This window comes from Carassius auratus, unplaced genomic scaffold (genome assembly GCF_003368295.1).
Source record: "Carassius auratus strain Wakin unplaced genomic scaffold, ASM336829v1 scaf_tig00024062, whole genome shotgun sequence".
Classification (NCBI taxonomy): domain Eukaryota; kingdom Metazoa; phylum Chordata; class Actinopteri; order Cypriniformes; family Cyprinidae; genus Carassius; species Carassius auratus.
Genome location: NW_020525316.1, coordinates 37414 through 51190, shown reverse-complemented (window position 1 = coordinate 51190; position 13777 = coordinate 37414). Strand labels below are relative to the sequence as shown.

Genomic DNA, 13777 nt, shown 5'->3' with positions numbered 1-13777 from the left:
TTACCCAGTGGGGAAAATACAAACACAAAGAAACTGGAGGAAACCCCAGGAGGGACAGAAATTTCCATTTAATCCTATAAAACAAACAAAAGCGCTACTATAGTCATCACATCGAGCTAAATTCGACATGCATTATAAATGAAGGCATAGGCACAGAGAAGTAAATTGACACCTGAGCGAGAAAGCTCTTCGCCATCAGTGGAGCAAATCACCGCCTGCTCACTGTAGCAACATGACAAAAACTGAAACAATATTTAGATGTTACCGCAATGCTAGGTGAACTTTTAAAAAAATATCATAAAAACTAAGCAAAAATACATATTTGACCTCATCAGTACTTCATTCAGCTTTAAATGCACATTTAGCAGATACACAACACACACACACATTTACGCTAATGTATTTTTGTGCGCACATGAATTTTTAAACATGTCTATGGTGTCTTTTATCATGGTGAGGTGAAAACAGTGCTTGCTATGAGTAACATAGCTGAGCTCTAAAGCTATATTTACACGGTATGAAAAATGCAAAGAGAGTCTGTTACTGAGGCATAGAACTCAGAGTTCAGTCAAAGCTTGTGCTTTAAAAGTCCACTATAATATAACGATCCAGGAGAAGATTTTACTATTTTATAGACATGAATGAAACATTGGCACTCATGTAAACATTTCTAAAGAAAGCTTACAGACAGCATGAAGCCCAAATTGACCCTTTTTACTTTCTTATTGCAGGTTCTCGGTCCTATTGTGAATGTTGTATAAGTTTTTTTTGTGTATTTATTCTTTGGAATTCATTAGTCAGCGCATTAAACCATTTAAATGACCATTAAAATTAACAAATAAAGGAAAAAGGTGTTAAATCAGTGAAAAAAAAATATTAATGTATTATACTTCTTTCATATGTAGAAAAGCAAAATTCAAAGCCAAAAAAAAAAAGCAAACAATTCCACAGACCGTGCACATACAAGCTTTTTGGGAAAAAAGTAACACAAAACTGTTTTAAAGAAGTCATGACACAATATTCTAACTGGATAATTAGCAAAAATGTATTGGAAAAAATGTTGCTCCTCAAAGTGTCACTCTGAAATAAAGATCTCTGACATGATGTATGCAGAAGCGCTGTTCTTTACCTCTGACAGCTCGCTGCCTGTTTTCTGCGCTTGAGAAGGATCAATCTTGTAATTTACAGCCTGGTACAGAACCTAAGACAAGAGAAGAGAGCGAAGCATTGACTTTTCCACTCCTGCCCTTCAGCAAAACACCTTTTCTCTCTTCAATTTTCTTTGCTCTTAAATGTTTAATCGTTCTGGCAGTATTTATACTTGACAGGGCAGTTAAACTTATTTAAATTACTATTCCATCCCTCAATACATTTTCTTTTGAGGGTTTCAATGTGGCAACTATCTTGGTATACGTAAATCTACTTTAGGTCTGTCCTGAAAGCAGCCTGACACCAAAGAAGTCAACACAGAGGGAGATAAGAGGCGACTTGAGCTGGAAGAAGTGCTTAGGGGGTAATAGTGTGCGTGTTGGAGACGATTTCTAAAACTTAAAAGCTCTGCTTTAAGTCTGTCTATGCATACTATGTCCAACACAACATATGCCTATACACAGAAACGAAGGAAGAAAGGAAACTTGGCAAATATTCTATAGAAGAACTATTCAAAGCATTCCAGCTCAGATCAGGAGATCAGGAGTTAGCTTTTAACTTGAAGTGTCAATTACTGTTTATTAATAACTGGAAATATTGCATGTAGGCCTACATGTAAAACACTACATGGACACTGGCAAGTATCTCTCTACACATATATAAAATAGTTAGAGGGACATCTAAGTGAACAAAAAGGCACCTGTGTTTGAAGGGAACTGGAAGCCGTTAACAGATTCTGGATGCTGCTGGGAGGACAGTGTGTGAGCGCGAACGCCATCAGCTTCTGACGGGCAGAAAGCTGTGAGTATGCCTCACACTGACCCAGCTGAGCGCACACATTCCAACCATCACTATAGCCTAGAGTAAGAAAAAGAGAGCAAAAAAGGAAATTTATGGAAAGCAGTCATATGCAGGAGACAGGAGATTTCAAACTTACTTTGAAGGAGGAGGTCAGGCATTTCTTATGTGTCAAAGACAGCACTTTTCAGGGCCTGATTGCTTTTCAAATTCCAATTTAATTCATGAATATTTAATTACAATATGAATTTGAGTTTAAGGAAGAACAATGAATATGGAAAAAAAGTAGCTGATATACAAATAATACAGACAGACAGATAGATAGACATAAACAGATAGACAGACAGACAGACAGAGAACAATATAATGAATATAATGATGAATAGAACGACAGACAGATAGAATGGTAGACAGAACAATAGACAGATCAAATGATAGAACAACAGACAGACAGATAGATCTGCCCAGAAACAACAAAAACAGCAAACCCCACAATCCCTTGCTTCAGCACTAGCCATTGTAGTGCCGTGGTTTCAGCTAGCATAGTTTCAAGAATCTGTTGCAGTTTTATTCTTGTTTTTCCATCCATGGCTCTTATTTCCTCGTGTATTCGGTAAATCTTTCTAATCTCTAGCACACTCCCTCTGTTCCTCATTCTCCATGAGTGACTGAATAATTACACAGTGAAGCAGGAGAAAGGCTAACCCATTTTCCACACTGATGTTAGCGAGGCTGTGAGACTGCTGCCGATAGCAATCAGAGATTAGCACATCTTCTGTTCTCAAGCTTGCATTAATCTACCCCAGCCTGAAGCATATACACGCACACACACACACGCACACAACACCAGTCTCTTTCCAACATCTGATGGTGCATTGAGTGAAAAGCACCATACAAGCGCACACACATAAAACACCTTTGAGCTCTGACTAGAGATGCATCAGACTGGAATGATAAAGATGGCCCTGCTGATCACATTCAAAACATTCTGTTATTCAAACTTTACTTAAGAAAAAAACAGAAGTCTGCAAGCAAATTTCGATGCTGTAGGGTTGATGTACCATTGAATAATTCATTTCTATGTCTTTTTAATGGTTTGTGGATAATGATTTAAATCATTTTAAAGAGACTGCACTCACAAAGAGCAACTTCTAGCCAAACTAGCAAACGAAATGGCTTTTCTAAGTCTGCTGATCACACAAAACTGTTAAGATCCAAGATTTTAAATAATAAAAAAAGTCTGATCGCTGAAAATCTGCAGTGCATTTCTGATTTGGATTTAAACAAAGTGGAAAGTGAAGTGAGATTCAGAGTCAATCTGTTCCAGTTTACCTGCAGCCATCAGATCCTGGCAGTGGATGTAGGAGGCCTTGAAGTCCTGACAGCGGAGAGCCTGTTCTGCCAGCAACGTGAGCACCTGACCCTTTCTCTTGGCCTCATCATCACCTAAACCAACACCAAAATCATCACACAACTATAAGACAAGACAAATTCTGGAACATTTAAAGGAACATTTTTACTTAGAAAAGCAATATTTTGGATATTATATGGACTTGTATACAACAGTTTGATGTTAAACACCTTGATTTTAATTTGTTCATTACAAACAAACATCTTTTCACTTCACAAGACATTAACTGATGCACTGGAGTGGATGTTTTAATCGCTCTCTCCACCCTCAATACCATGACTGAGGTGCCCTTGAGCAAGGCACCAAACCCCTAACAGCTCCCCGGGTGCCGCAGCATAAATGGCTGCCCACTGCTCCTTGTGTGTTTTCATGGTGTGTGTATGTGTGTTCACAGCTGTGTGTGTGCACTTTAAAATGGGTTTAATGCAGAGCACGAATTCTAAGTATGGGTTACCACACTTGGCTGTATGTCACTTCACTTCACTGCAGATGATCCATTGGTTAGCAAGTGATGTACTGTAATGTTAAATTTCACCAAATCTGTTCTGATGAACAAACAAACTCATCTACATCTTGGGCTACGTTCACACTGCAGGGCTTAATGCTCAATTTAGATTTTTTTTTTAAAATTAGATTTTTTTGCAAGGCCGTTCACATTTCCAATTAAATGCGACCTTTTGTGATCTCCTGTGTGAACGTGAAATGACCCAGAAGTGACCCGCATGCGCAGAAGATTACTCAACGGTGAACGATGTCACTCGTTGTTTGCAGAAGTAGCTAATGTTAAACATGGATGTCAACAGTCAACAGCGGAGCTTTTTTTGCAATATTAAAGTTATTTTCCCAACGAATTATGACGTTTGTAGCGTATCAATGACGTATCAGTTGATCGGATACGTATCGGATTCAGGACCACATACCCAAGTGGCCTGGGTCACATTTGAAAAGATCGGATACGTATCGGATTCAGGACCACATACCCAAGTGGCCTGGGTCACATTTGAAAAGATCGGATCTGTGTCGTTCAGACTGTCATGAAAAGATCAGATACAGGTCGCATAGGGGCAAAAAAAACGGAATTGGGTCGTTTCAACCTGCAGTGTGAACGTAGCCTTAGATGGACAGAGGATGATCAGATTTTCAGAAAATGTTCAGTATTGGGACAAACTATTCTTTTAAACCCATCTATTATCATCAGCAGCAGCAGCAGCACTATTCATTTCAGTTCAGATTAATTTAAAGAAACCGTCACTCATTTCAAAGTTCAATTTCAAACTCCTCAACATTCTTCTGTCAGGATCTGATCACTATCATATATGAAAAAATATTAACACCATAAAACGTCGATTTACTACTCAAAAGTATATTCATTTCCTTTCAAATGTTTTTCTGATAAATTCCTGGATGGCTGCTTCAATGTACAAATATCACAATCACATCTCGGAGAATGCCCTCTTACACGGCTCTGATCTCAGTCCAAAATAAGAAAATAAAAAAGATCATGAAGCCTGATGAAAACAGTGATAGGGGTTGTTTTTTTTTTCATTAAAGTGTGTGTCGAGCATCAAAGACCAGACAGGCAATAATACAAGAGGAGGCAGGAGAGTGAGCATCCACATGTGCGTGAACGTCTGCGATCCCCATGGATAGGATTATTGACCAGTAAAATCAAAAGGGTCGATACAATGGGAAGTGGCCTTATTCCAAACTGATTTATGAGTGACATGGAAGTTTTGATATGTCAGGAGTATTCATAGCTTTCCATTTCTCCTCATTTCACCTTTCTCTTATACCAGTGCAGATACAGACACAAGTGCGCTGACATACACTCACAAACAAAACAGCCCTACGGACATTAGTCAAGGGCAATACATCAAACACTAGCACAGCGAACACCCAGTCACTTCATAGAGAGCTAATCAATTCCACTATACACGACAAGAAGAGCTTCTGATGTCCTGCGTACTGATCTGCCTGACATCCACAGAAGAGAAGAGAGTCCGAGCTCTGGAGTCACCTCAATTACCCCTGCAACCAACACAAGAACTGATCGCCTGAAGACAGACATCCATGCTGGCTCACAAAATAAGTGGCCAAAAGCGATTTGAAAGAACATTCAACTATACTTTCACAAATGGGGAGCACTTTGGTGTCCCTTGACTTTTTCAGAGGCACCAACTCCATACTTTTTGATGTGAGAATTAACTTGATATGTTAGAAAATGCTATATAAAAAGCTATTTTGGGTCTGTATATCACTTCTGATATATTCAACAGTTAAACTACAACAATGTTGTGATTTGTGATCTGATAGTTAAAGGGTTAGTTTGCCCAAATATCAAAATTATGTCATTAATAACTCACCCTCATGTCGTTCCAAACCCATAAGACCTCTGTTCCTCTTCGGGACACAGTTTAAGATATTTTAGATTTAGTCAGAGAGCTTCCTGTCCCTCCATTGAAAGTCTATGCATGGTATACTGTCCATGTCCAGAAAGGTAATAAAAACATCAAAGTAGTCCATGTGACATCAAAGGGTCAGTTAGAATTTGTTGAAGCATCGAAAATACATTTTGGTCCAAAAATAGCAAAAACCCGAGTTTATTCAGCATTGTCTTCTCTTCTGTGTCTGTTGTGAGAGAGTTCAAAACAAAGCAGTTTGTGATATCCGGTTCGCGAACGAATCATTGGATGTAACCGGATCTTCTTGAACCAGTTCACCAAATTAAAACTGAATTGTTTGAAATGGTTAACTTTTTTAATGTGGCTGACACTCCCTCGGAGTTAAAACAAACCAATATCAACTAACCAATAATTAATTTACTCAAACAGTACACCGACTGAACTGCTGTGAAGAGAGAACTGAAGATGAACACCGGGCAGAGCCAGATAACAAACAAAAGATTGACTCGTTCTCGAGTCAAGAACTGTTTCTGTCAAACACGTCCGATTCGAGAACCGAGGAGCTGATGATAACTGCGCATGTGTGAGTGAAGCAGACTGACACACAGCGGATCTGAACTGAACTGTTTCTTTTGGTGATAGATTCTGAATTGATTCTGTGCTAACGTTATGAGTGCGGGTAAACCGAAAGCTTGAATCAAGGGCAATCATCTCCAATGACGTCATTAGGTTGAGCCCAAAAGAACCGGACCGTTTTCTTCAACAGGTTTATTGAATCGAACTGTCCAAAAGAACCGGTTTGCGGAAAAGAACCAAACTTCCCATCACTACTGGTGATCCGAAAACCGATGCAACCGGATCTTGACTTGAGAATGAATCAATCGTTCGTTCATTATCTGGCTCGGCATTCATCTTCAGTTCTCTCTTCACAGCACAGTAAATTAATTACTCCAGGATATTAGTTTGTTTGAACTCAGAGGAAGCGTCAGCCACATTATAAAAGTTAACAGCTTAAGTCATTTGTGGATTAATGCTTATTGGAGACGCGAACCATTTCAAACGATTCAGTTCGATTTGGTGAACTGGTTCAAGAAGATCCGGTTATATTGAGTGATTCGCTCACAAACTGGATATCACTAGACTGCGGTGAAAGCGCTCACATCAGACCCGGAAGAGAAGACAATGCTGAGTAAAGTCATAGTTTTTGATATTTCTGGACAAAAATTTATTTTCGATCCTTCAAAAAATTCTAACTGACCCTCTGATGTCACATGGACTACTTTGATGATGTTTTTATTACTTTTCTGGACATGGAGAGTATACTGTACACACAGTTTCAATGGAGTGACAGGAAGCTCTCGGACTATGCTCTTGTCTTACGGGTTTGGAACGACATGAGGGCGAGTTATTAATGACATAATTTTAATATATGGGTGAACTAACCCTTTAATATGATAATATAACCTGTTGTAATATAATAAGTAATGTAATATTTGTCTGTATCTTCGGTAAATACCATGTAAATAATTCCATATTTCTCAATTTTACAAAAACTGATAGCTGCTTTCAATCAAAGCTCAATCATTCAACCTTGTACTCAAGCTAGAAAAAAAAATCTAAAATAAATATAAACAAATAAATAAAAATTTCACCTCTGTTCAAAAGTTTGGAGTTGAAGAGATTGCTTTAATGTTTTTGAAAGAAGTTTCTTATGCTTTACTGACATCATGCTGATTCATGGAACTAACGGATCATGTTGATTCATGAGGTCACATCTCTGATGCACATGTTTTTGGGCTGTCCGATGCAGTGTTAATCTGTAACCCCTGAGCAAAGCAGACTTCAAATGAATTTCTACTTATTCAATTGCTCACTCATGCACATTCATTTATTTATTCACAAGTAGACACGACACTCCTGACTCTGCAAATACAGCTTAAAAAGCACACTGGAAAATTAGCACTGTTTAATCTATGAAAAATAGGCACTGTACTGCACCATCTTCAGTTACAACTGTCTTGTCATTTTGGAATGTCATGAAAATATTTAGAACTTTCGAGGACTGCATTGGCTAACGACTAAAACAAAGCACTGGCTGAAGCGATGCCAAGAACTGATGTGGGTATTTTTTATCGTAACTGCTGTGGCAGGCTATCTTTGACAGTGTTGATGAATCTTTGTATCTGGAAATACTTCAGTTTAAGCATTTTTCTGCAATGGACATACAGAAACGGACCGCTAGCCTGATGCTGAGCGAAGTTTTAATTCGATTTTACCTGCAACGCGTAGCAGTCTGGCCAGGCTTAGGAGGAGAGTGGACTGTCTGTACGCAGTAGGACACTGAGAGATGCACTCCTTTATCAATGACAGACGATCCGTCCGCAGACGCACTGCAGAGAGAAAGAGGAAATGAGAGAAAAGAACAAAACAAGGAGCAAAAGTTAAGACCAAGCAGAAATGCAGTATGTACAGTCTAGAATAACCAATATTTGACCCACTGTTTCATACAAGCTGTGCTGCTTGCTAATTTGGTCATTTGTGCAGAATTTGTCACATGACCATATATTTACACAAAACCACATTGAATGATTCTTCTCTTTAGATCATGAGATTTAACTTTATGACTGATTTTACTAGATGTCTCCACATGGAGCTAAAGCCTTTTGTAACCTCTATAGAATATCTGACAAACAACATTATTTTTAACATTGCCACATATTTAGACAGACATACACATATAAAACTGCCTGTGACAGATATCGAGGAAAAGTGAATGAAATTTGTTTTCCACAAAATTATATTTGTGGGGTAAAGTGTGTCAGAAACTTTGAGTAAAGTTTTGGGGTGTCTGTGGCTCAAAAAATACTGATCGTAAGCAATTGCATACAAATGTAGGGAATATTATTACAAATAATACTATAATCAAAAAATATAGAAACTTAAGAAATGTAAATATTATTTTTAAATATGCATTAAAATATGAAACCTTTTACCTAAAAGGTTTATGAAAATGTGGATGACATGCAGCAAATACAATTTTGGGAATAGCTATACAATTCATCAGTATTCTTTTTCTATAATTTTTTACCATAATTCTATTTTACATTAATCCTTAATGTGGGGCAAGTTCTGTTGCTGGACCAATTTTCTATTTTGTATTTTTTTTATTCATTTTATAGATGCTTTCTTTTAACTTCAGTTGATAGCACACATCATAGTTAAAAAGTGGCACAGCTCACCCCACTCTCCTCATACCACAACATCATGAATTGACCTTCCATTTCCTATATGCTGAAAGAAACAGATTTTTCTTCCTTTCTTTATTTATTGTTTCATAATAAACAATGCCGTGCATACTATTTTATAAAATAGAATACCTCACAGTCCATACTGCGCAGTATGCATTAGCTAGTATTCCATTTAAAACACAACAAAGATCAAAACTAAAGAAAATTTATGAAAAACACCAAATTCACTGCATGTGTTCTCCTCACTTCCTGTCATAACAGGCAAGTACTTGTGATGTGTGGTAATTGGATGGACACAAAGCATGTCTCAGCTGTCTGACTGAGCACAGTTTAAAATATTGAGCTGGAAGTGGTCTGTGCTGGAGGTCACGCTGGTCTGAAGTAGGCAGGGGGCAGAGCGGGCCACGGGATACAGGCCTGCGGGGGGTGGGGGCAGACACTTCCATCTTCTGAGGAGTCACCGCAGGGGCAGCACCTGAACCACACACAGACCAGCCAGCCATCAGCAGCACCTGCCAAAGCCATTAACATGCTTCCAAAAACAGCTGCGCATCTGTGTGTGTGGCACCAAGAGGTTTGCATTTACTTGAACGTGAGCATCAGTGATTACAGTTTAGCTTTTGCTTTCTTTATCGCTCACACTTTCAGTTGTAAAATTGAAAAGTGAAAAGTGCAATTATAAATTAATAGTCATGAGAAGACTAAATTAAGCAGTAAGTCTTTGAGGCAGGCTACAGTATGGAGTGAGTTTTGGTTCTTTATTACATGCGAGAAAATAAAAGATTTGAGAGAAAAAGTTATCACACTGATAGCAAAAAAACATTTCATGAGAGAAAAAAGAATATTTGAGAGAAAAAGTTTTCATGCCAATAGCAAAAAATAATAATATTTGAGACTAAAAAAAGTTTTGAGAGAAAATATTTTCTCATAGAACATAAAAAAATATACATTTGAATTTTTTTTAATTATTTCTGAGAAAAAAATCTCTCTCAAAATACTTTGAAAAAAACTCTCAAATATATATTTTTTGCTATCAGTGTGAAAATATTTTCTCTAAAAAAAAAAAAGTGTTTCTCTCGAAACGCTTTTCTTTGCTCTTGATGCAATTTCTTGCTCTCGTGTCAGGATTTTGCTTTCACTGTGAGAATTGTGTCATGGGCGGGGCCACGTTCCTATTGGCCAGTCGGGTGAGCATCGTCTTGTCTTGGGAGTCGAACTGAATCATTACACCATTGTTCGGTTCACCTGCATAGATGCCGCCTCTGCCTTATGGCTAGTTAAGTTGAGCAGTGAGCACGGACACTCCAATGTTTGGGTAAGATGATGACACACAGCTGGCTGAGCAAGTTCAGTATCACTGAAGATTAAACATTAAAAAATAGCACTCATATTCATGAATGAATGTGTATTATATTATTTGCTTGCTAATCGCTAGTAAAGCTAACCAGCCATCATGCTAGGTAAACTTGCAAACTCACCTGGTTTATACTATGTTTAAATCAAATGCCAAATTAATGTTTTGATTTAGATAGTTTCACGCCTTATTTAGTGAGTAGTGAGCTAGTTTCTACCTTTGCACTTGCTAGCCTCAAAGCACCTGAAGAGTAACTGCTTGTTCATACAACCTCCCGTACAACTTTCAACTAACGTTAGTATGCATGGAAGGTGGCAACCCTACAACTAGCTAACGTTAGACAGTGATTTATAAACCGTTTGAAAGATTTAAAAGAAAAAATAATTACCATGACAGTACAGGCACAAACATATTTGTGGGTTGCTAATGTAAGAGTTAGTCCTAGACCTGCAATTTACCTTGTCAGCTCTAGACCTCGGCTAGATGGTAAAAAATATTTAGAATAAGCCCGTGTAGCTGAGTTTGTGAGCTATACATGCAGTGTAGCTAAACATGTAGTGCAACAACCATACAAAGACTATTTTAAACAAAACTAGGTGGGACACTTTCAAACGGTATATCAATCACTGCTCACTACTCACTAAATAAGGCGTGAAACTATCTAAATCAAAACATTAATTTGGCATTTGATTTAAACATAGTATAAATCAGGTGAGTTTGCAAGTTTACCTAGCATGATGGCTGGTTAGCTTTACTAGCGATTAGCAAGCAAATAATATAATACACATTCATTCATGAATATGAGTGCTATTTTTTAATGTTTAATCTTCAGTGATACTGAACTTGCTCAGCCAGCTGTGTGTCATCATCTTACCCAAACATTGGAGTGTCCGTGCTCACTGCTCAACTTAACTAGCCATTAGGCAGAGGCGGCATCTATGCAGGTGAACCGAACAATGGTGTAATGATTCAGTTCGACTCCCAAGACAAGACGATGCTCACCCGACTGGCCAATAGGAACGTGGCCCCGCCCATGACACAATTCTCACAGTGAAAGCAAAATCCTGACACGAGAGCAAGAAATTGCATCAAGAGCAAAGAAAAGTGTTTCGAGAGAAACACTTTTTTTTTTTTTAGAGAAAATATTTTCACACTGATAGCAAAAAATATATATTTGAGGGTTTTTTTCAAAGTATTTTGAGAGAGATTTTTTTTCTCAGAAATAATTAAAAAAATTTCAAATGTATATTTTTTTATGTTCTATGAGAAAATATTTTCTCTCAAAACTTTTTTTAGTCTCAAATATTATTATTTTTTGCTATTGGCATGAAAACTTTTTCTCTCAAATATTCTTTTTTCTCTCATGAAATGTTTTTTTGCTATCAGTGTGATAACTTTTTCTCTCAAACTTTTTTTTTTCTCTCAGATCTTTTATTTTCTCGCATGTAATAAAGAACCAAAACTCACTCCATACTACAGCTCCTCGTTGGCCGACAGTCGAGTCTATAACTTTGCCTGCTAGGAAAAAGAACGGAGCACATGAGGTCACTCAGGTCATGAGTGGCAAATGAGCTCAAGGAGAGTTTCCACTTGATGTATTCAGACTTCCTTCTTAAGTTTAGGAAGAAGAGTTGAGTTGCTCCTGGTCTTGCCTTGACTATATAAAACAGTTTCTTCACTTCTTCAAAAGGACACTGGGAGAAGCACACATGGGGCTAAAGAGGCCTTCCTTTTTTTAGAGATACAGGTTGTGTACTTTTTCTTCACTTTTTACTTGTGTTGTATTATCAGTGATATCTTGATTTTGTCTCCACACAAAAATGTACTTTACTGACAACAAACAATTAACAAAAGATGACGGGCAGCTTTAAATCTCCAGCTTGAACTTAACATTGTTTTTTTTTCCCAAGTGGCAACCTCCCGCTCTCTCTCGTGAAGCCAACACGGAAGTAACGTAAACTGTAATTCATCACCTGGCCGCTTGAGGCTGGCTGCAAAATGGAGTCAATCCCATAGACCTTCCCATGTTAAAATGCCCATCTTACAGCAGAAAAAAAAGCATGTTTACAGTCTGGTTCAAAAAATTATTTTATAATTTTGGTCTATATAGCAAATTTTACCCTTCATCACAAGTGTGAAAAGGTGATTTTTTTTTTTATAGCTCATCCGTTGAAATTATATAAAGCCTTAAAGTTCTGCATAATTGAGGTCACTTGAGTGACAGGTGGAGTGTGGAGGTGACAGTGCCATCGAGCTAGGTGGGCGTGGCTTTAGCAACAGCTCCCACCTTTTAGCTCATTTTCGAGCCCTGGAGTGACGCACGGTGACATGCTACCAAGATGGCAAAAGTGGGCTCTGCCAACTTTGAGTTTAAAAAACACTCTTCAGACATCTATGGCTGACATCACAGACACTACGTCCATGCTTGTATACAGTCTATGGTGTTTCTGAATATCTCTTTTGTAACCTCAATAGAGTATTGAGCAGAAAACTGAAAATGGAAATGAGTAAGAAAAGCTTGAGGACAGATGAGTGTGTCAGTAATACCATAAAAAAGCAAGTCTTAATTAAGAGGCCTCCACACAGGAAACATTCTTGTGTTAAAACAGCTGGGCTGAGCACAACAGAACTGCTTTTAACTAGAAATGTATGACTCTGAGAAGGAAAAACGGCAAGTCATAGTACAACAACTAGATATGTTCAGCTTATGTGTATATAGTCCAACAATGCACTACACAGCATGAACCAGGGAGAAATCACTCCTCCCCCTCTTGCAGTGGAAGAAAAAAAAAGGTGAGGTCACTTTTTCCAAAACATGTATGCAATAATGCTCAAAATGTTTGACCCAAGTGGCATTCACGCATATAATTTTTTTTGTACAAAATAAATGCATATTGTGGTTATTTGCTTTTCACTGCTGTATTGGAAAATAAAATAAAAATTCTCCCTGATGTTCACTCAAATCAAAACTGTGATTTTTTTTTTTTTTTAGTGCATTTTTACTCTATGTTATTAATTGCAACAACAATAGCTGTTTGGTCAAATGATCAGAGGTCAGAGGAAATCCCTAAAAACGAACTTATTAGGGGATATTTAATATTTGTCTTCTGCTCACCAAGGCTGCATTTATTTCATCGAAAATACAGTATAAACAGCGACAGTTTAATTTTATACAAATTTCAAATATCGGTTTTCTTTTTTTTAATATATATTTTAAATGTAATTTTCTGCAGTGAAGGCAAAGTTTAATTTTCAGCATCATTACTCCAGTCTTCAGTTATCACATGATCCTTCAGAAATCATTTTATACCAATTTGGTGCACAAGAAACATCCCTACACATCAGTGATAAAACAGTTTGCTGCTTAATGTTTTTTTTTTTTTTTTTTTTGTGGAAACTATGAACATTCTTTTTC

General features: G+C 37.6%; 1 protein-coding gene across 1 annotated transcript in view; it reads right to left on the bottom strand.

The window, feature by feature from the left end:
• LOC113078053 (neuroblastoma-amplified sequence-like) overlaps positions 1–13777 on the bottom strand; it is a gene marked incomplete at its 5' end in the record, with an annotated part of 79404 nt that overhangs the window by 29959 nt on the left and 35668 nt on the right. Inside the window, 4 exons of the mRNA XM_026250328.1 lie at positions 1130–1201; positions 1850–2007; positions 3280–3393; positions 8037–8150. Coding sequence (XP_026106113.1) covers positions 1130–1201; positions 1850–2007; positions 3280–3393; positions 8037–8150 — 458 coding nt within the window. The remainder of the gene's footprint in view (positions 1–1129; positions 1202–1849; positions 2008–3279; positions 3394–8036; positions 8151–13777) is intronic.